Source organism: Macrotis lagotis, chromosome 1 (genome assembly GCF_037893015.1).
Source record: "Macrotis lagotis isolate mMagLag1 chromosome 1, bilby.v1.9.chrom.fasta, whole genome shotgun sequence".
NCBI classification, from domain to species: Eukaryota; Metazoa; Chordata; class Mammalia; order Peramelemorphia; family Peramelidae; genus Macrotis; species Macrotis lagotis.
Window position 1 is genome coordinate 780497199 of NC_133658.1, and position 25011 is coordinate 780522209.

Sequence of the window (25011 nt, forward strand, 5' to 3'; positions counted from 1 at the left end):
GAACATGTATGGAAATCAGTTTAGAAATCTTAAATAAATGATATTATATTACACCCTCCTCTCTTTCTTTGGAATCAATTACTTCTCATGAATAATTTCAAATACATTGTGGTTTTCCTATCAGAAAGTCATTACATGCAGTTGCATCATAAGCAAAACATTTACACTTTATAATTCCAGGTAACTTTTGCCAGATTTTCATCCTTAGGGATGCTAGCAGTATTGATATTAAACAATCTGCAGACAGTTATAACCATTGATCCATTTATTTAAACTAAAGACTCCTTCAATCTGTTTTTAGTTTTCTTGTTGAATTTTTGTTTTTATCTTTGTTCTTCATGTTTGTCTAGAGAGTCTTTGCAGGAAAGAAAACATTACCATACAGGATATAGCAGTCTCTCAAATGGTTTTTTTCTTGTAATTTTTTACATTTACTTTAAACCTCAAATATCCAGAATGCAGTCACATATTTATGCTGAGACATCAAATTGAGGAGAATAAACAAGAGGGACAGGAGAGTATTTTCTCTTTCCAGTGTGAAGATAGCATATTATTGTTCTGTACACTAATGGCAAAATTTATAACCTACCCTGAAATGACTCATTTTATGCCACAGTACACTGTTGGCTATTGTTTCTAGTTCAAATATCTTTGTATGTGTTATCATTGAACTTACGTGTCATAAAAATAATTGATTTTTTTTAAATATTATAGATGGACTAAACTGATATCCTTATGCCACCCCAAAGAGAGGACTATAGAATTCTTTTTTTTATATTGTATCCTCTTTTGCATTTATGACTCACTTTCTCCCCCAGAACTGTCATAAAGCAATAGTCTCACATCAAATCTACTTTTGAAGTACTCAGGTTCCTTTTCAACCACTGCTATTAGCAATAAGCATTAATTTTTACTAATCATCCTTACCATTAATCATGTAGACTGCATAGTAAATAAAGTGCTGAACTTGTAATGAGAAAGAACTGACTTCAAATCTCCCCTCAGATATTTCCTAACTGTATGATTTTAGTCTCTTCATCTCTCAACTTCATTTTCCTTATCTGTAATATGAGGAAAATAATAGCATATACCTTCAAGTTTTGCTATGATGATGAAATAATAATTCATGAAAAGCTCTTTGCAAAATATAAAGCCCTATATGAAGTTTTGCTATTATTAGTAAAACTTTTCATTTATAAATGCATAAAAATGGGACATTAAGGCTATTTAGTTACTTAACATGAATATCACGGTTACTTGTTTTTTTCTGTCACTCAAATGGAAATACCTGCCACCTATCTTTGATGTTGGTCAAGTCTTCTGCTAAGCCCATCCATGACTTTCATCCAGTCTTGCTTACAAAGCTACGCAGATCTTTCTGAATGTTAACCTCTATGTAATTTCCATGAAATCAAATTAATATGAAACAATCAAATATTCACTCTCAAAAAAGTCACTAAAATGAGTTTATAATTACTTTGTGGAATTAACTAGTCTCAGTGGAATAGAAAAACTCAGGCTAATCATATGGTGTGTATTTACTTCAGTACCAAATTAGCAGGCATATTAAATATTTTTGGCAGAAATATTTCTAAAAATGGATTCTACAGTTCTCTGCTATCTTTATTTTTTAAAGTTTAGTGTTCTTTTTGTATGCTTTCTGATAACCTTTATTCTTGAAAATATCTACTCTTACCTCTATTCTCCAGGAAATTATGCCTTATAACAAAGAATATAAAAGAAAGAGAAGGAAAAAAACAATTAGCAACAATCAACTACCACAACAACCATGATGATAGGATTACTATATTCCTCCATCATATTTGTTCATTTTTTCAAAAAAGGAAAGAGATATATTTTTCCAAAGCATCTCCAAGTTCATTCTGGGCATTAAATTAAACAGTTTTCAGTTTCATTTTAAAATTTGTTTGTTTGTTTTATGTTTTTATATTCATTGTATTTATTATTTTTTTTGCTTCTGCCCATTTTGCACTGCATTACATATATTTCCACTCTTTTATAAATTCTTCATATTTATGATTTCTTATTTTATGGTAATATTAAATCTAATTCACTATATATTTATTAAACACCTATGCTGTGTAAAAAGGCAATCAAAATAATCCCTACCCTCAAGGAGTTCATTCTACAACTGTACATTTTTAGCCTAAAGACTATTAAATAGGCATTTAGAATAAATTCAGGAGAAAATGCTTCTAGGCCAAAGTTACCCACTATTCTGTTGACTTTGTGGAAAAATTAAGTTTAAATTTTCTATATTCTTTTAAACAAAATTAGTTTGTCTGGATTCATTCCATTAAACCAAATATGTCTCTCATTTTCTTGCTTTTATTTCCTTTTAAGTAGGATTGTTTTGAGATATCTCTCTCATTCCACCTTGCAAAATGCTGGTTGGAAGAAAAAAAACATATTAAATTAAGCTTATGATTTCAGAATTCATTAGCATTGCTCCAGCAACTGATTAGTGAATAGAAGAGAACAGACATTTATTAAGCATCCACTATGTGCCAGTCACTATGCTAAATGCTTTATAAATATTTAATTGTGACCTATGCATAGACTGAGCTTCAACACAAAATTATGGTTAGACTATATCCTAGCCTGTCATTTGAACTGCCATATTAGATGACACTGTCTTTCTCAGCTTATAAAAAGGTGGCAATAACAACTGGAAATATGACAGGTAATAAGATAGATTATTTGTTTACTCTGAGGATTGGGAACAATACTATGAAAAGAGGTACAAAGTGAGATGTCACCGTAACATAAATATTTCATAGATACATATATCATATAAATATTACATATATACATGTTTCACACATTTGTAATAGTTTAGTACATATAAATCTGTTTTCTGGTATATATTTATGGTTATAAATTTATACTCTATCTGATATATGATATAGTATAACAATAATAACTAACATCTTTGTGCTTAGCATGTGTAAGGTACTACACTTCACAATTTTTATCACATTTCATCTTCGCGATAACCTTAAAAGTGAGGTAATATTATTATAATACTGATTTTACAAATGAGAAAACTGAAACAAACAGAGGTAAAAGGACTTTCATGGAGTCATGCAACTAATAGCTTTCTGTGACAGGATTTGAACTCATGTCTTCCTGAATCTGGGCTCAGCATTATATCTACTGAGACATAAATCAATGTGAGTTCAGATTTTACTTACCATATTTTCTACCAACACACCCCCGCCCAAGTATCATCCATATCACATTTACCATAGCTAACTTCTCAGAAAACATTTGACAATGATTAGCAATAATCAACAGAACTGATATATGCTTTGTTTAAGTGATGTCTTTTCTTTTAGGGAAAGGGGAGGAGGAGGGGGGGGACTATTAGCTCCAAAGGATAAATATTTTGAAATGTGAAAAATAAGAAAAAATCATTCTTTTCTCTATGGGGAATTGTTTGTGTTGTATACAAGTTTACAGTTTGCTAAGTAATTCTTTTCCTTTTTTCTGAATTCCCATATCCTTCAATATATCCTTAAAATCCTTATTTTATATTTACTAAAATACAAATATGATCAGTATAATGCTCTTAACCTTGATACCAAGACCTCTTTCTTCTTGTATAAAGGGTTAAAAAATATTTTGATGAGTGATGAGAATACATTACTTATTTTTGAGGACAATCAGGTTTTTTTTTTCTGTCTACTATCTAATCCAGAGTTTCTAGTGCATATGAAGTTATTTTGATAAAAATCTGACATTCTTTCCCAATCATTGTTAGGAGAGTCTGATCCCATGGTACTAGTAAGCAGAAAGTCAAACCAAGCCAGGATGTAGTTTCCCATATTTCCCAAGATAGAGTGAAGAAGATGGAGGTGGGATGTGTGGAAAAGAAGAGGAAGAGAAATATAAAAGAAAAGGAGAAAATAGGGTAAAGATAAAAGAGCAGGAAGAGATAAAAATACCAGAGGAAAAATGGGAATGGAGAGGAAAGGAAAAGAAACAAAAGAAAAGAAAAGGAAAGGAAAGGAAGAGGGTAAAGGAAAGGAAAAGAAAAAGAGAGAAGGAAAGTGAAGTTGAATAAATAAGGGAAACAGAGAGGAGGAAAAAAGACAGCAAAAATGTAGGGGAAGGTCAGAATAAGGAAATAAAAAAAGGAAAGGAGGGGATAGAGGAGATGGTTTTTCTTATCTACTTTCTAGACCAGGCTTCATCTGTGTATTTGTCAATGCCTCTCATCATATCCCACCCATCACCATTTGTAATAACATAATTTTTAAAGAAGGAAGGGAAAAAGTAAGAAAACCAATAACATAAAAAGCCTAGATAGAAGGAAATATCCCATAGGAGAGATAAGCTGTAGTTTTGTGCTGCAGAGAAGTCAAGGAAAGATTAAAGATATAAAATAATTGCTATAAATTTCATTGTAGCCTTTGTGAAATGAGCTTCCTAAATTTCAACACGACATCCATAAGTAAACTTATTGTGTTACTTATAGCATTATCTTTCCCAAATAAGGGAATGTGTTGAACAAGTATTGTTTTCAGTCTTTCCTGTTAACCAAGATTTCAGACCAAATTTGTCTGGCTTATTTGGCATGTATTAAATAAATAAATTTATATTATACTTTGTTGCAAAAAATGGCCGTTGATTTTTTATGTACATCAAGTATAAATACTTTTTGATAATTTTCAATAAAAGTGAAATACTAGATAAAATTTGTGTTGAGATAGATTTGCTTCCTTTCAATTTTCAGGGTAAAGTAAATATTTTTCATTGTATCTAGTAATCAATTAGATATGCTCTTATTGAACAAGAAATACAAGTAGGAGTTTTTCCACATACTTTTGATAGACAGGTGTTTTTCATTAATTAAACACTAAGTGACGTGACCAACGAACTTTCTAATTCATCTAATGTAATGGATCAGTTAGTATTTCCTTTAACTCATTGGTCTTCATCACTTATATTTTTCCTGAATATTTCTAAGTATCATCTTATTAAAAATAAAAACATTTGAAAAACAATTTATCTGAAAAATAAAACTCTGTGACAGATTTTTTTTTTAATGCAAGAGGTTAAGAAGGGCAGAAAGAAGTGTAATGATACTTAGCTGTCACAAACATTTTGCACTGCTTGAGAAACAGGAACCTATAGCTTACACCATCTTTCTCTTTTAGACATTGTGGTCCTCCAATTTCTTTTGTCAAGATCTTGGGTCCCAATGACAACTGTATTGCTCATTTTTTTTAGATTAGCATCTGTGTGAGGAACTACACTGATAGACTTATCATTGCTGAAAACAGGTCTCTGTTCTTACATTCAATTATAGCATTTACATCATCAAATTCACTTCCTGAAAGCTATACCTATCAGATGCATCAGATAGGATATTTCTAATTAGTTCTAAAATCTGTTCATCAAAGTGTCTCTTGGACATTTTGTTATTGAGGATATCTGAAAAATTATATTATTATGACAACAAAACTGCAAATTCTAAAATATGAAAAACTAGAAAAATGAAACATATAAACACATACAAAAATGTATTTTATTGTATAAATACATTATTCACAAGAATAAATTTTACTGAGTCTCCAAAAACACCCCACTAATATGGGGAGAGAAATATAGAAAGAATCCAATAGCATTAAGTGTAGAAGCATTTTCTCTTATTTAAAAAAATATGTCATTTTTAATCATATACAGAATTTTATGCATCTGGTGCATATAGGCAAAATTATGTTTTATTTTATTGTTTGAAAGTCTTTTAGAAGACTAAGGAATATTGATAGCAAAAATATAGAAAAAGTCATGAAATATAAATTATATATGCCTAATCTTTTTCAAGTTTCAAATGCCCCTAAACATTTTCTATCATGTAATATGCTCAGTACTTCCAATATTAAAAAAAAGAAAAATCATTGGCTACATTTGAAAAGACAATGTCAAGTGAATCATGCTAGAAAGTCAGTTATAGACGATATTGAAGAGAGAGTAATAGGAGAAAAAAGTGGAGGGAACAATACCAAATGTAGACATCTTTGATGGAGAGAGAATATACAGATAGATGAAAAAGACAGAGATGGATGCAGAGAGAAACAGAGACAGTAACAGAAAGACTATTAAGTCCTTATGATGAGTCAGGTACATAAATTCTAGGAATACAAAAATAAGCAAGTAACATAGCCCTTACCCTTAAGGAGCTTAACCTCTTAAAAGGGAAACAATCCATGCTAGAAGTGAGAGGAGGTAGAGACATGCTGTGCAGACCCCCAGGAAGTGGCATAAATAAAAACTTAGAGCCAAGACACAGCAGGATGAAGTCCAAATTTCAAATAGGGGGAGATTTAAATGATGGCTGAAATGGAAGTAAAAAGATGTGGAGATGACATGGAAGCATGGATTCTAGAATTGAGGGAGTTTAAGGAAGCATCAGTAAAAATAGTGAAGTTCTTTAGTATAATGGCAGGAATTGGACAAGAGAGGAACAATGTGAAGTAAGTGCTGACCTCCATATGCACACCTCCCCAAAATTTGCAGGACAGAATGTGGAACAGAATATTTGAACACTCTTTGCAAAGTGTTCTGCCTAGATCCAACTCCATTTTCTGTGATACATCAGAGTGCTTCTTTCACATAATAGCCCTTGATTGGTGTTTTCAAGTGTTTGAAGTGCTGTCAAGTAGAGAAGTGGACATGTATACCGTGATACTGACTGAACATTTGAAACTAGATAAAAAGTAGTACTCTAGTGCCTACCATAGCACTTTTCCCATTTAATAGATATTTATAGAATGAATGAATTTTGTGGGAGCTCTTTCCAAAGAACAAGCTCCATTTCCTATAATTTTCTCCAGAATAATGTAGGAAAATATCAGGCTCATTTACAACCTTAGAAACTGAATCCAGATTTTCTGAGTTCATTGAACTTTCTCCTCCATCATATTGCTCCCCCCAGTAAAAAAAAAGTAGATTATTAAAATGAAGCTGTATGTGCTTCCTCAAATCCCAAATATATCTGACAGAAATGGTCTTTTGTACCTCTTCTAATTAATCTATATTTTCAGAAACAAAAGGAAAAATAAATTCTTCCCTAAATTCCATTAGCTAAAAAAGCAGAAGAGATTTTATGAATATATAATTTCCTTTTACATACATTTTCTAGATAGGAATCAAGTCAATTTGATATCATAGAATTGATATCTTAAAGGATGTCCTTTTAGCAAAAAACAAAATCTTCTTACAATATAGCTACTTAACAAAATAAGAGCAAGACTTTTTATCACAGTCTGCATTTCATTTCCTAGCGGGTGTGCACAACATAAGCAATTATTGAGCATTGAGAGTCAGAGAGAACCATTAATTATTTTAACAACCTTTGTAATTTTCAAGTTGACCAGGCTTAGTTTCTTAAACAGTGGCCAAAAAGCAGTAAAAACAATTGCATTCAATAAGAGGGAACAAAAGGAGATTGTTGTTCAGTTGTGTCCGACTCTGTGACCTTATTTTGAGGCTTTCTTGGCAAAGATGCTATAGTAGTTTGCCATTGTCTTCTCCAGCTCATTTTAAAGATGAGGAACTGAGGTAGACAGAGCTAAGAGACTTGCCCAAGGTCACATAGTAAATCTCCCAAGGATATCTAAAGAGCTATTTCTCTGTTCTGTGTACAGGAGTGGTCTTTCTGTTACTGTTTCTCTGGTTCTCTCTGCATCTGTCTCTGCCTTTCTTCTCTGTCAATATATTCCCTCTACATCAAAGGTGTCTACATTTGGTGTTGGTCCCTCCACTTTTTTCTCCTATTATTCTCTTCAGTACTCTTTATAACTAAACTTAAAAAAAATATTTATTTAATACTATATTTTCATATGTAGCCAATGATTTCTCCATCTTACCTCCTTATAATACTAGAACATAATACATGATACAAAAATGTTTGGGGACATTTGAAACTTTAAAAGACTTAAGAATGTCTATTTTATGTTTCATGATTTTTTTCTATGTCTTTGATATCAACATTCCTCATCAATGGACAAGAGAATTACATAGCTAAGGGGTAGAAATTCCTAAACCCAATAATCCTGGATCAAAGAGAGCGATTTCCTGAAAAGTGTGGATTATTCATAAAGAGATGTTAAGTGTTTATTCTGTACTGAAGACAAAAAATTTTAAATTCTAACTCTCAAAGAACATGCATCCAAGTAAGGGAGAAAGAAACTCATACAAGTATATATGAAATACGTTCTTTTAAAAAAAAAGGTACTTAAATAAAAGGTAGTTGAATAGAGATGGCACTAGCAATTGTTGGGATCAGGAACAGATCTGTATAGAAGGTAATGCTCGAAATGAGTTCTAAAGAAAATGTAGGATTCTCCGACACAGAAGGATTGAGGAAATATATAACTGGTAGTGCAAAGGTACAAAGAATGAACTTAGAATGCCATATGTAAAGAATATAGTAGAGTCAAAATTGGCTAAACCATAAGGTATGGGGAAAGGAAATAATTTAAAAGGAAACTAGATAGAGTGAAGTCAGTTGGGGAACAGATTTAAATACACAACAGAGGAATTTATATTTTATCCAAGAAACAAAATGATATGAAATGATACATTCTACATAATACATATGTGGTATAATATGAAAATAAAATAATATGGAGACTAAATAAAATATTTGTGTCCTCCAAAGAAATAAAGAAATTCAAAATGATAGAGAATTTGGTAGGAAAGATTATGAACTCTGCTTTGTCCATGTTATGTTTGAGCAGTCTCTAGGACAATTAGTTTTAAATAAGCAATTGGTGATGCAAAATTGAAACAGAAAAATTCAATACCTAGACATATGATCTTTCCAAAAGACATTTTGCTATCATTCTCCTTTTGACTTGAAAGTTATACTCATTTCTTGTCAGGCATGATGATAAGAGCTTTCAGACTAGGCAAAATCACATCAGACTGTCAATTTTCTGGGCGTTACTGTGATTGCACATGTTTAGAGTCTTTTTTTTGCCTTTTCACTATACTTTGATCAGTTTGATATATTTGACTAATACATATGTACGGAACTGAGTCAAATGCAATGAAATACTAAATAAGGGTATTTTAAACAATGTGTCTTTAACACTGTTTTTTCAGTATTCGTGAAATTGGTAAGATAAACTCTTTACAATCTTAAAAATTTTGGCCTACCCTTTTGACTCCCCGGCCAATATATTGTCTTGTGTTTATAGTTTTTTTCTTCTGAGAGGTACAAGCTGTAACTATTTTCTATAAAACATAAACATGTAGCTGGTCTATATTTGGGAAGATTCCTGATGTTCTCATCTTTTGGTAATAAATATGTGATGCCTTCTGCTAAGAAAAATGGAGCAGGCTTGAATCAGGGAGGAAACTGGTAAAGTGCTTTGTGAGCAATTCATATGCTACTCTAAAGAATTTGAGCCAATAATTATGGATCTTATCCAGATTGCCTCTTTCCAGTTTTGCAGAGAAGCTGGAATTTCAGGCACCTCCCTTGATGCAGTCATTCTGTTGCTCATATTGATAGTGCATAAGCTTTCTATTTTGCATTTGACCCAACCTGCACTTTTGGTGTTCTCTTCTACTTTTGATCTTACAGAGTACCAAAAATTTTCCATTTCCTCTTTCTTCAGGACTTTTCTATCTCTCCTAAATCATTGCTTTTCACATTACCATGATACAGTTTTTAATTGTTATGGATTTTTTGTGTACTGCTTTCATTCATTATAACACTAAACTTTTGGGTTTTGTACTTGACCAAGAATTTCTGACATATGTATTTTTTTTCTGATCCCATTCTTTATATTTTTTTTGTTGCCTTTATTCAGGAAAAATACTGGATTAATTTTCTACTAGTAGATATTGATATCAGATAGCTAAATATTTATATAATCTTCCAATATCTTTATATAACTCTTTAATAATTTTTCCAAGCTATTTCTGCTATTGATGTTTTGGATATCTAATTTTAGAAGCATTCCTAATATTACTTTCTCTTGTATGGTCCTATCGTGACAATAGCTACATCATATGCTATTATATGTAGATCTTGATATATTTTTGCATTTTGTCAAATTATGTGAAATGAAGTTTCTTCATGATGTTTATTCGCAAATTCAGACTTGTTTGAAATACTTTTTAAACAGCTATTTTGTTGGTTTGTGAGATAGTTTTGTTTCTGATTTGTTCCTATGTATCTTGCCTCCTTAAAATACTAAAGCACAAAAGAATATCATTCACTCTTCTGTCTAACATATTAAGATATTTTTCTACAATATTTTCAAGTAGGACTATATACAGATCTTTACTGATCCATCAAATCTTTTAAATTCATAGGAACACTTACATTACATTGACTGAAATACTAAATCCCACCAATGGTCTTACCTTGCTACAACCTGATATGTCAGGAAACATGCCATACTGAAACAGGTACCATAGCATCCTCAAAGCACACAAAAATCTTACTATATGGCAACTTTACCAGCTTTCTCTTTTTTTCATTTAACCTATTTCATTTAACCTATTCAGTCAGTTGCCAAATTCTATTCATTTCTCTTCCATTATTTAAAATAGCATCCATAAGCTACTGTTTGAACCAAAGAAGCATCTTCTTAGTTTCCTCACCTCCAGTTTCACCCTGTTTCAAACTTTTATGAACAGAACCTCAAGACAAATTTTTACAAAATATTGCTTTCATCATACTTTTCATCAATTGCTAAACATTTTCCCTGTTCATTTAATTTGAAACATTTAAGAATGACATAAAAGGAACTTTCAATTATTATCCCACCCTAACTTTCCAACTTTTCCCTACTGTTCTTCTAATATTTCAGCCATACTAGTCCTCACCGACCCCCAAGTATAACAGAAAATTTAACTTAATATATAGATAGAGAGAGACAGAGACAGAGACAGAGACAGAGTCAGAGACAGATAGATAGAGATAGAGAGAGAGAGAGAGAGAGAGATAGAGATAGAGATAGAGATAGAGATAGAGATAGAGATAGAGATATATTCCAAATCTAAAAGCTATGATCCTGCACTTTAGTTATTCTTTCCCCTTTGTTAGGCAGAAAATCAGAGTTGGGAAACTATTCAAAATGATTAAAAAGATTCCTTCTAAAATCTGCCTAAAAAGTGATCATCTGGGTTTCTTTAACATCTATAGGGAATGAGTACTCACTATCTCCAATGGCAGATATTCTACTATGAATGATTTCTATTGTTTTGAAGTTTTCTTAACATTGTTATATTTGGGGATGGAGCCAAAATGGCGACAAGAAAGGATCAAGTCTTAGGCGCTCTCTGATAAAACTCATAAGCTAAGGACTCTAACTAAACTTTCAAGAGAAAGAACCCACAAAGGGACCCAGTGAGGCAGTTCTCCTACTCAAGGTAACCTGGAAAAGAGCAGAAAGGCTCTGCTCCCCGGGGTCAGAGGGGCGGTCGCCAGAGGGGTGGCCCGCCAGAGCCAAAGAACTTCAGCCTCCCGGAGGCAGCCCCAGGGCGCTGGGAGCCCCAGCTCACAGCAGCGGGGGAGTATCCTGAGCTGCACCCCAAGGAGGACCAGCACAAAGTGGGGGAACAGCTGGGGACCTCTGCCAGAGCGAGCACGTGGAGCCCAGACCTCAGGACACACAGCCAGCAGCAGAAGCATGGTCTTTCAGCAGCCCAGATCCAGAAACAGAAGCAGACAGAGCTGGATAATCAAGAGCGTCCAGGGCATGAGCCCATTGAGCTGAGGGAGGGGAGTGAAGAGAGACTGCCCAGCTCTGTCCTCTGCCCCTGGAACAGGACTCTGGGGTTCTGACCACATTCAGATCCTGATCTCAGTCTAGGCCCCCCCCATAGAACAGCAGGGCCCCCCCACCTCAGCCCCGTGGCAGAGGGGGGCGCTTATGGTCATTCACAGCCAGGAGGGAGGACAGAGCCTCACACACTGAGACCCTTGTGGGAGTGTCCCAAAAGTTCAGGAAGCACCCCCAAAACAGACTAAGGCTGGGAAAATGAGCAAGCAGAGAAAAAAGAGGAACGCCATTGAGAAATATTTTGCAAATGAGTTCATGGAGGATCAAAATACTCAGTCTGAAGATGAGGAAGCACAAGCTCCTGCATCTAAAGACTCCAAGAAAAACAGAAATTGAACTCAGGCTATGACAGAGCTCAAAAAAAGACTTTGAAAATCAAACGAGGGAGTTAGATTCAGGAAAAACATGAAAATGAAGTCAGCAGCCTAGTCAAGGAAATCCAAAAAAAAAAAATGCTGAAGAAAATAACATGCTAAAAACAAGCTTAGGTCAAATGAATAAAACAGTTCAAAAAGTTATGGAGGAGAAGAATGCTTTAAAAAGCAAAATTGGCCAGATGGAAAAAGAGATAAGAAAACTCTCTGAGGAGAACAAATCCTTCAGACAAAGAATAGAATTCAGGGAGATTGATGAATTTACCAGAAATCAGAAATCGATACTTCAAAACCAAAAAAATGAAAAATCAGAAGAAAATGTGAAATATCTCACTGAAAAAACAACTGATATGGAAAACAGACAAGAAAGATAATTTGAAAATTATTGGAATACCTGAAAGTCATGATCAGGAAAAGAGCCTTGACATCATTTTCAAAGAATTGCTACAGGAAAATTGCCCTGATATTCTAGAAGCAGAGGGCAAAATAGAAATGGAGGGAATCCACCGATCCCCCTGAGAAAGAGATCTCAAAAAAACAACCCCCCAGGAATATTATAGCCAAGTTCCAAAACTCCCAAGTCAAAGAGAAAATATTACAAGCAGCCAGAAGGACACAGTTCAAATATCGTGGAGCTGCAGTCAGGATCACACAGGACTTAGCAGCAACTACATTGGAAGCTCGTAGGGCTTGGAATATAATATACCAGAAGGCAAAAGAGCTTAGAATGCAGCCAAGAATGAACTACCCAGCAAGGCTGAATGTCCTCTTCCAGGGAAAACGATGGACTTTCAATGAACCAGGGGAATTTCAAATGTTCCTGTTGGAATGGCCAGAGCTGAACAGAAGGTTTGATCTTCAGATACAGGACTCAGGTGAAGCATGGAGATTGGAGGAGAGGGGAGAAATATGAGGGACTTAACGAGGATGAACTGCATGTATTCCTGTATAGAAAAATGACATTGATAATACTCATATGAACCTACTCAGTTAATAGAGCAGGTAGAGGGAGCTTTTATAGTTGAAGCACAGGAGAAAGCGGAATTCGAAGATAAAAATATGGTGTAAAAATGGAGTCAATAGAAAAAGGGGAAATGTGATGAGAGAAAGAAAAAGAAGAGGAGGAATAGGTCAAGATATTTCATATAATAAGATTTTTCTTTAGTACAATGAGCTATTGCAATGATATGGAAGGGGGGGAAGGCAAGGGGAAATGAGGTGGCTAGGAGAGGAAACAGCATATATACTCAATGGGGTATAGGCATCTGGAGTAAAAAAGAGAGAGGGGGACAGGGGGAAGGGGGGGGATGTGAGTGATGGAGGAGAGGATGGACCATGGGGGGAGAGTGGTCAGTTATAACACATTTTCTTTTTTACTTCTTCCAAGGGGCTGGGATTGGATGGCCTGACTGGGACCACAGGGCCAGGTGGATGCTGGGCCTAAGGGGTGGTAGCGGGGCTCGGGGCCTCTTGGCCCCAGGGCCAGGGATCTGTCTGCTGCACCACTCAGTGATCCTACAGTAGAGTCAGAGTGAAAAGAGAGAGAAAATATAGTACATGGTAGTGGAGAAATACAAAAGGAGGGAGTTGCAATCAGAAATGGCAACGGTAGAAAAATATGGAAGTAACTTTTGTGATGGACTTATCATAAAGAATGTGATCCACCCGTGACAGACTTGTTGGTGTTGGAACAAAGACTGAAGCACATTTTTTTATTATTATTATTTGGGGGAGGGGTGCAGGGCAAATGGGGCTGGGTGGCCTGCCTGGGGCCGCATAGCAGGGTGATCTTTGGGTGTCTGAGGCCAGATTTGGACCTGGGTGCTCCTGGCTGAAGGGCCAATGCTTTGTCTGCACCCAGTCACCCCTACTATTATTACTATTTTATTTTATTTTGGGTCTTTTTTTTCTTTTTTCTTTTTTTGGTTTTTGCAGGGCAGTGGGGTTCCGGTGGCTTGCATGTCACACAGTTGGGTGATTGTTGGGTGTATGGGGCCGGATGTGGTCTCAGGTGCTCATGGCACCAGGGCTGGTGCTCTGTCCATTGCGCCACCTGGCCATACCTACAATTATTACTATTATTTTTTTTAATTTTAATTTTTTTCTCTCCTTTACTTTATCACTCAAGCAAGTCTATATTTATGGGGGGAGGGGTATTTCATTTACTCTTAAACAAGAATATTTTATCAATGTAAAAAAAACATTATTTGTACAAAATGAGAATTAATATTAAATAAAATAAATAAAAAATTAAGTTATATTCTTCTGTCTTTTATTTCTATCTACTATCCATAATTCTGCCATCTGGGATCAGAAAGGAAAACGGCTTTCTCCTCTCTCAAGCGATAACTCTAGAAATACTTTAGAGTGAAGAAGTCATCCTTTCTCCAAATCTTGTTTTGTCTAGGCTAAACATCTGTTTCCCTTAACCAGTATTTATATAACAATGTACAAAGATTCCAAGGAAAATCTTAGGAGCCCTCCTCTTTAAATTTCAATTTATTCAGTTTGGCCAATGTTATGGCCTTCCTAGATCTTTTTGAATCTTGTTATTCAGTGTGTTAGCTATGCTTCCCAACTTTAGGAGATCTGCAAATTCTTACAAAGGTCTCTCTCTTCCTGTATTGCTTTTCTTCCTTAGAAATATAAAAGATTAAAATTTTATGTAGAAATATTTTAAAGAAATGTTAGAAGATGCATTTGGTGACCTGTGCCATCTTGAACTTGTTTTTCTATTTTGCCAATTATTTCTACTTTGTAGGCAATTAATTCTGCTTTCACATTTTTTTCTTTTGAATCATTCAGAAACATCCTATTATGATTACATGATATCTTTAGAATCCACAGCGTCTTCTGCCTCCTCAAATTTTGATTAGCTTTATTTTATCTTTCAATGTTTATTCATAAACTTTTGGACTTGGTTGGCTGATATAGAGGGCATATTCTCTTCTATTATTAATATCATATTTTATAATATCTGTTATTAATTTATCTACTTAGACTCAAAGTCATTGAGGGGTTTTTCCTCTTGAACTCTTTAGTAATTTCTTTATTTCTTCCTTACCACTTCTTCATTCTGCCATCTTTTCTTCCAAGGGCTGGAACTCAAAACTGAATCAGACATCTTTTACACTGTAAAATTCTATTTTCACTGCCCTCAATTTCTGCCATGGATGATCCCTGGGTAGGTAGAACTTCCCTCAGCTGGATTCCTGTCCCCTTTACTTCAAGCCTGTCTATTCCCCTTTTACCTTGGTTCTCTGACTGACTAGTATTGCAGCAAGGCATGCTGCTGTGATGCCATTCTAGGCTTTATATAGCATAGGAAGAGGGACCAAAGCATAATTCTTTTGCAAATCCAAGGGCAAACTTGTGCAGTCTTGGCAGAGCATGCTGATGCAAGGAGATGCTGAGTAAGATTGTTAGGGATTAGGAATTAGTCTTCTCTGTTGTTAGTTCATTAAATTGTTACCTCATTAGAGTTCTTAGTGTTAGCTATCAGAAACAATTGAAATCACTTTTATCTCTTACATATAATTTTTTTTGGAAAAAATATGAGGTCATGCAAATTGAAGAAAATGGCTAGTCCTCTTTCTTATTAGTTACATGAACCAGGAGTTGGGATGGTATATCTGAAAGAATATATAAAAAGAAAGCTAAAACAAAAGAACAAGATTATAATAATTAGCATTTACTTCCCTCCTAGCTTATCTATAGTCTACCTAAGGTTCACCTTTTCTATGAAATTTCTAAGCAATTCTAGTATCCCTCACCCTCAGAGTATTCTGGTAAATGCTTAATTGGCTTGCTGAAATGAATATGTATTCATGAAACACTTTTAAATGTAATAATAATAATCATTAATATTTTTCCCACTGCTTTATTAAGTTTAAAAAGATGAAACTCTCATTTGAAGAATTTTCCTACTTCTAAGGTATAAATGTTCACATTGAAAATTTAACAATTGACCCTCATGAGTCAGTTTGAATTGCCTTCAGCACAGCTTTGCCCTTCTCTGATCTAATAAAATATTTACAATCTATAGAATTTCCACTGAAATGTCAGGTTTTTTGTTTAAATGCTTCATCTATCTTGTTTCCTGAATAAAACTACATGTTATTTACAAGCAGAAGGTACATATTATCCCCTCTTGAATCTGGCACAGAACAGAGCATTCTCAATGTGGAATTGAATTTCAATCATACAATGAATTTCCCATTTAAAATTAATTGCTTTCTTTTCTGAAGATATGTTCCATTATTCTATTTGATACTTTGTGTAAGTCTGGAAAAGGTACATATTTTTCTCATCTCATAAAACTGCCATATAAAATATCTGTATCTTCTGTATGAACAAGTTTTGTTGGCATGTACCATGTGCAAGGCACTTTCCTAGGTTGCAAGTCCAATTTTTTTGTAAAAGTCAAATACTGTTGTCTTTTTCTCTATTCATTCACATATTTTCAAACACACATATAAATAAAAATATTCTCACTCCACATATGCATCTGACAACCTTATAAGTGGTATATATTCACTCATCCTTCCCTTATTATAAAGATAATTCAAGCTAAGATTCTTCTAATAACATAAAAAGTAATCACATGGGGGAGGAGGAGCTAAAATGTCAGAGAAAAGGCAGAGACTCACCTGATCTCTCCCAAATTTCCTTCCAAACAACTTTAAATTACACCTCTAAACAAAGTCTGAAGTGGCAGAATCACCAAAAGGATGGGAGAAGCTCAAGACAACTTTTAGGTTTGGCAAGAAATTACTGTCACACCAAGATAAAAGTGAAGTACAGTCAATTGTGGGCAAAGCCCTGACCCAAGGGGATTAGTTAACCAGTCAGAAGGAGATTTCAGGGGTCCCTTTGCTGTCATTATGTGCAAAATGTTGTATGACCCACATGCAAATCTATGTTGCAGTCCAGGGTCTTGGTTCTAGGTCAGGAAATAATGGTTATCCACCACAACATAGGGAGGTGATTCCATGACAAGCATATCAATTGGATTTGAGTGAGGAAGATGCCATGCTGGGTCACCAGCATCACTTTCTCCTCCAGAGTCATCTGGGTCTAGTGGCCAAATATGAAACAAGATGAGTGGAAATGACCCTGGAAGGGAAATAATCAGGGTTAAGTGATTTGCCCAAGTTCACATAGATAGTAAGAGTCAAGTGTCTCAGACTGGATTTGAACTTCTGTCCTTCTGCTTCCAAGGCCAGTGCTCCATCCACTGCACCACCTAGATCAGGTAGTTATACTAGCACACCAGAGGTTGAAGTTAGAGGTAAATGGGGACACTGGTCAGAGTTTCAAGGCAGAAAAGAGTGCAAGTGGTTGTTCACAGATCAGAGCATATACCAGGAGAGAGGTAAACACATTTCTCCTTAGATCAAGGAGGGAAACCTCCAACCCCCGGATTGTATTGGTCTGACATTGACAAGGCAAACGCAGGCTAACCTCAAAATTCAATAAATCCAAGAGCTTTTAGGAGTGAATTAGTTAAATATTTGACCAAATATAGCCCACACATGATATGAATATCCAAATGAAAATAGGTTCCCCACCCTGCCACTTTGGAAGAAATAAAAGTTATCTTTGAAAATTGCTGTACAAAAAAAAAAAAATAAAACTGAAGTTGGAATAGTTTCCCTTTGGGTCCAGGAGCAGAGTCCAACTTTAACTAGAATAAAAGTCAAGAAACAGGCTAAAAAGTAAGCAAACCACATAGGAAGATATTGTGGCAGGAAAGATTAAAGCACAAACTCAAAAGACAACAATAAAGTCAAAACTGCTGCATCTAAAACCTCAAAGAAAACTGTAGATTGGTCTCAGGTTGCAAATGAATTCCTAGAAGAATTCAAAAAATATTTTAAAAAATCAAATAAAGAAGTAGAAGAAAATTAGGAAAAGAAATAAGTGATTCAAGAAAAAACCAACAGCTGTGTATAGGATGCAAAAGTAATATGGAAGAAAATAATGGCTTAAAAAAACACAATAGGCTAAATGGAGAAAATTTTTTTTAAATCCACTGAAGAGGAAAAAAATCCTTAAAAAGCAGGATTGGTAGAATACTAAAAGACGTACAAATATTTTTTTTAGGTTTTTGCAAGGCAAATGGGGTTAAGTGGCTTGCCCAAGGCCACACAGCTAGGTAATTATTAAGAGTCAGAGGCCGGATTTGAACTCAGGTACTCCTGACTCCAGGGCCAATGCTTTATCCATTGTGCCACCTAGCCACCCCATCTATCTAGTTTTTAGCAAGCATTTATGTTGAAAATATCAAAACTGAATAGCAATTTTACTTTAAAATTCAAAAATCAAGAAGTAGACAAGAAAGGATAGACAAGAAAGATAGATCATAGTGAATTCAATATGGTTAAACTTTTTACATTCCTATATGGGAATATGATATTTTAATTCCTACCAGTTTTATGACAATTAGCACAATTAGCACAAGGAGTATACAAAGACAGAGAGCATGGGAATAAGTTGAATATGATGAGATATTATCTAAAAAATAAAATTAAGGACTGAGGAAGAAAAATGCACTAGGAAAAGGGGGGAGAGAGAGATGTAGAAGGCCATTTATCTCGATAATAGAGGCATGAAGGAACTTTGGTAGTAGAGAGGACGAATGGAAGGTGGAGTAGGGCTTGAACCTTACTCTCATCAAAATTGGCTTTAAAAGGGAAGTAGGAAGGGAAGGGAATAAATGAACGGAGCATGATAGATGGGAGGGTAGACTGGAAGAGAGAGTAATCAGGATAAATTGAGGGGGGGAGATAGAATGGAGAAATTACATGTTGCTAATCATAATTAGAAAATAATTTACAGTAAGTTTCTCTGATAAATGCCTCTTTTCTCATATTTATAGAGAAATGAGTCAAATTTATAAGAATACAAGTCATTCATTAATGGATAAATGGGGAAAGGATATGAATAGTTTTCAGACAAATTATATATATATATATTATATGAAAAATCATAAAAACTCAATCATCATTGATTAGAAAACTGCAAATTAAAACAATGCTGAGATACCACCTCACACCTATCAAACTAGTTATTATGATAGAAAATTAAATTGGCAAATATTGGAGGTAATGTGGGAAAACTGACACACAAATACAGAATGACTTAAACATTCTCAAAAAAAATTTAACATGATTCCAAAGTGATTTAAAATAATTCCAAAGAACTTCTGATGAAAAATGTTATCTACCTCCAGAGAAAGAACTGATGGAGACTGAATACAGAGTGAAACATATTTTTATACTTTATTTTTTTAACTTTTTAGTCTATTTTCCCTTATACAATGATTATTATAAAAATGTTTTTCATCACAGCACATGTATAATCTATATCAAATTGCTTGCTGTATCCATGAGGGGGAGGAAAAGGAGGGAGGAAGGAAGAGAATCTGGAACTCAAAATTTTAAAAAAATGAATGTTAAAAATAATTTTAACATATAACTGGGAAAAAATTAAATATGAAACTACTAGATAAAAGAATTGGGCATAACTTTTTAAAACTAGAAATCTAAACAATTAAAAGCAATATCTCAAAAATACAAATTTTAGAAATTAAAAAAACACAAAATTGCAGGCAAAAGAAAAATGGAGTTAAGAATAAAATTAAGACCTAGGAATTTGAGAATAATGGAGAAATGAATTTATTAAGAATTTATTTTTTTTCAAAGAGAAAACAGAAAACCAAATTGCATTATCATGAATTAAAAATCTCAATAGGACAAAAGTAATAGCAAACCTCCCCAACTACACACACATACCTTCAACACAGGGTTAGATACAATATGAAAGACTTGAAAAAGATTTAACAACAGAACAGGAAAATTAAAGAATTAGATAAAAAGAGAGGATAAATGTATAGGGATTATTTAATAAGGGCAAGAAATACTATGAAGTTATCTTTTAATCTTCTTTCAATGGAATAAACAAACAATAAAACAAACAACACAATAGTTTTCCATTTTTCTCATAAACTTTAGCTGCATTATTGTCATAGTTTATAATGAAAATTTGAAATTCTTCAAGGAGAGGGGATCTTGATGTCTCCCTTTCCTATCTCTGTGAATTGAACTGTGTATTAGGCATAAGTAGAATGATTGGCTATATTACATTTATAAATGAATATATGTTACAAACCTTTCCAGAAATACTCATACCAGCCTTCTTAATTATGAAGAATAAGGAGAGTGTTAACCTGCTTTAGTTGTTCACTCCAAAGATAAACATCCCCAGGTAATTGAGAAAATGAATATTTTTCATCTTGTAGTAAATGACCAGTTGAGGCCACTTCTGTCCCTATGATTCTGTGTAGCATTATTTTAGAAAAGTTTCTTTTTTACAATTGATATCATTCTAATATACTTTTTAAATTATTAATTAATTTTGTTCTAAATCTATAATTTAACCCACTCTCTTTTTATCAATAAATTTCTACAATTATAAATTTTCAATTTATAAATTTCAAGGGCTACCTGGTGAAGAGGAGACTTTAATGACAGGTTCAAGTACAAACACAAAGGTATATGTCAAAAGCAGAAATAAAACATAGATCTTTCTGAGTCTGGAGGCCAACACTATCTAAAAATACCATATTACCTCTTAATTTCTATTTTTCACATCAGTACCAATGTTCTGATTCACCTGTGTATTCCCCACCATACATAAAGATGATAATTGTCTCTTAGCTTTAATAGCTGAATTCATAATTGACTGTGGCAAAAAAAAATCATCCCTGCTGTCTATTCCTCTGGTGCTAAGCCTTTCTATGCTTATTTGTTAAAATTGGTCCTAGGAAAACAGACGTACAGTCTGTCACTGAGCCCAAAGTTGAAGCTTTTCAAGGTTGGCAAGGAGTTTTATATTATGCTGGCATAGCCTTTGAGAATCCAAGGTCACCTCCAGACTACAATAAGTCATCCAGAAAGATTTCAGTGGTGGGTCTAATTATTACATTTATTGAATAATTTCATTCTACTTCTTTGAACTATCCTTCATATTGTTACAAATTGTTTTTCAAAAGTTCCTCAAAATTCATCTTTATATGATGAGACTTTAAAGCACTCCCTAAACTTTCCTATGATGATTATCCAATTTTGCATTTTGATGCAAAAAGGGTAGCATTAATTGTGCAATTATAGTTTATAGTAGTAAATGTGACTTGTCACTACCTTTTAGCCCCTCTACCCTCTCTTTTGTGAAAAACTTTGGTTTTTTAATCATTGTGTCAGGATGCTTCCTATTGATATTCATAATTTATTCCTGACTTGCCTTGATCAATTAAATAGGGTACACATCTAAGTAATGTTGCATCACGAATGAAGGTATTTCTAAGTATGGCAGCTTCTATCATTTAGGAGTTCTCATTCTTCATGCTCATGTTCTGAAACTACTGTATTGTTTGCAAAGTGCAGTTTTCACAGACTAGGAATATATTTCATTTATTTCTTTTTATAGTACAAAATTTGTTTTTTAGATAGATAGCCATACTCTAAACTATATAAAGCTAAAGCTTTTCACAAGGATCAGGTCCTGGCATCTGATAATAAGAACATTTGAATTCTGGGATTCCTATTTTTAATGATTAGTTGCAAACATTAAGAGACATATAGGGAAGTAATTTTTAAAATACAGGTGTAGCTTGTAAAAATACACTTATTAGTAGGCTTGCAATAAGACCAAGAATAAATATATTTCATCATATGATATGAAGCTCTCTTTTCTGTGAAAGGCATACTAGCATGGAAATAGATATATCTAGGTGCCAAGTAGCAACAAGAGTCCATCCAGAAGTGCCAAAATAAAAGCAGTTGCTCAAGAAATATGACAAGCTGAGCTTGATTCAAGGTAAAAATAAAGGCTTCCAAGTATGATTGCTAGCATTATTTATGTGGCTTGATCAAAGTGGGAGTAGGGGAAGATGGAGCAAGAAAAAATATATTTCAGTACAGAGATATATAATAACCAGAAAGAATAAGATATCAATTGGTGTTTAAAACAAAGTTTATTTTGAGTCAGAAAAAATGCTAATCTGAATCAGGTACCTCATGATGGAATTCATACCATAATGTTATATATGCAATGAAGAGGAAATAAGGGAAAGGGGACAGTATGTAAAAGAGAATTTAAGCATAATTTGTAAAGATAATTATAGAAAAATGTAACAAAAGGAGCAATAAGAAGTTCAGAATAATTATGTGGTATTTAGCATGTACTCTTTTTCCATCCTTTTTTGGGGAAGGGACAGAAAAGGAAAATGAGGTGAGAGGGGAAAGGCATAGGAAAAAAATAAATCATAATGGACAAATGTTTTATTTTTTTATTTATTACTTCCCTATTTTATTTGTAATTTTATTACAAACATGATTTCAAAATATCCCCATCTCCTAATATTTATGGCCAGTCATGTGTAAAATTCTTTTGTTACAATCATTCTAGATACACTACAAACAGAAAGTTGTTTAGCACCCTATATTTCATGTTTCATTTTTAAACTCTGGTTTTGACCTTCACCTTGCCCCCTTTTTAAAGGAAACTATTTCAGATACTAACGATATTTACACAGGGATTTTGGATGGGAGGTCAACTGCCTTGTGAAGAATCACCAAGGGATATTCTTTCAACTATGGAGGATGGGGAGCGAATGGAGTTCAAAATGGAAAACAAAGCATTTAGTCCTTAAATCCAGTCATTTGTCAAGGGATATTCATGGAATCTTAGGATCTTCATCCCTTTGGGTTTTATTGTACACTGAGACAAAGCCAAGAGTGGATGTTGGTGAAAAACATTAAGAGTCATAAAAATAGACACTCTGAGACTATTGCCCCTTCTTCACTAGTTTGGATGACAGAACTAATTGCCTATCTTTCTTAATTCAGATAGAATATTTGAGAAATAGAGAATGCTCATAGTTGAGCACCTTAGATATTGCTGATCTCAATTACAGCTCAAATATATAGCATTGTGTGTGTATGTGTGTGTGTGTGTGTGTGTGAGTGAGAGAGAGAGAGAGAGAGAGAGAGAGAGAGAGAGAGAGAGAGAGAGAGAGAGAGAGAAATTTGGAATAAAAGGAAATAGTTTTTTAACAAAGAAATTATTCTTTTTTAGGCCAGAAATATAGATGGAAAGAATAATGATAAAACAGTTGTGTTAATATTGTATATTTGGGTCTTCTACTTTTTGGAAATGCAGCAAAACACATTGTTATTATTGGATCCAGTAGCCTTTCTGGTCACCAATTTTAATTTTTGATGTTGTTGTTGTGGTTGTATCATTTTTTGGTTATGTCCAACTCTCCCTGACACCATTTGTTGTTTTTTCTTGATAGGGATACTGAAGTGGTTTGCTATTTCCTTCTTCAGTTCATTTTACAGATAAGGAAACTGAGGCAAACAGAGTAAGCAAATTTCCCTGAGTCACACAGCTAATAAGTGTTTAATGTCACATTTTAACTCAAACTGAGTCTTCCTGACTCCAGGTCCAGTATTCTATATACTATACCACCTAATTTTGTTATTATAATGTACAAGACTATAAATATGACCTCAGAAACATTGTCATGTTCCATCTATACATTTCCAGAACCAAGCAAAGTCACATATACATTTTGTTTTGCATAATAGACACTTGATCAATGTTTCTTAAATTAGCTTGAATAGTAATTCCATGTCACTTTATCCAATCTAAGATATAACTTAGAAAATAAATTAAATTAACAAAACAGCAAAAAAAATCATTAAAGAAGGTGCAGACTGGTCCCAAGGCAATGACTGAAACCTTCTGTGTACCTACCATCATCCCTCCCCTTTTCATAACATACACACGCCTGATCCCATATATATGTTTCATTCTTTCTAAGCCTAGTCAGATTTTTCAGGATAAGAACCCTGCAATTAAAAAAAAAAGCCTTCTCCATTTCAGATTCAAAGAGAGTTATCAAGAGGAGTTTTCTTCTATTCAATTTAATTTAAAAAGCATTATTAATGATCTATAACATGAAAGATACTGCTGGTATATGAAGAGTGAAAGTAAATATTTCACTGCCAAAAGAAACTGACATTTTACTGGGAACACTTTATGAACAAATGAAGGTTTATTTGACCTGTAATGTTTTAGCTTCAGTCAATTGATATGTTAAGTCCTGTGAACAGGAAAAATCAATTATAAAAATAACAATCAGGTTTTTGACTTCCACAAACATAAAGTACAGGTGAGATATGGGACTTGAAATGCTGATGCAGATATCTTATAATTATCTATCATTTGTTGAAGAAATTAAAAAAAAATAATACTGAGTACCTTTCTTCTTTTCTTCTAGGATACTCCATACTTCAAGCTATTATGGAAAAAGCAGGACAAAATGGTTGGCATGTCAGTGCCATATGTGTGGAAAACTTTAATGATGCCAGCTACAGGAGGCTTCTAGAAGATCTGGATCGAAGACAAGAAAAGAAATTTGTAATAGACTGTGAGATAGAAAGACTTCAAAACATATTAGAACAGGTAAGTCTTATATTTGTCACCTGTATCTCAAATAGAAGTATTTTGTTTGATTTTTTGGGAAAATCTCCCAACTTTATATTTAGGAGACCTTTAAAATTTTTGCTTGAGAGAACCTTCTGCCAACTTTTGAATTTATGATTTAATGTTCAGTTCTGTCTTGCGTCTCTTCCTTCTCTTCTTACTTCCTTCAAAATTAATATCAAATGCTGCCTCCTATAGATGGTCATTCATCATCCCTCCTTGGGTCCTAGTGCCTTCACAACCCCTTA

At 33.9% G+C, this 25011-nt stretch overlaps 1 protein-coding gene across 6 annotated transcripts in view; it reads left to right on the forward strand.

Annotated features, from left to right (window-relative positions):
- GRIA4 (glutamate ionotropic receptor AMPA type subunit 4) overlaps window positions 1–25011 on the forward strand; it is a 516976-nt gene that overhangs the window by 349990 nt on the left and 141975 nt on the right. For all 6 annotated transcript variants that reach the window (XM_074216584.1, XM_074216582.1, XM_074216585.1 and 3 more), the window contains one exon: window positions 24558–24742. In XM_074216584.1, coding sequence (XP_074072685.1) covers window positions 24558–24742 — 185 coding nt within the window. The remainder of the gene's footprint in view (window positions 1–24557; window positions 24743–25011) is intronic.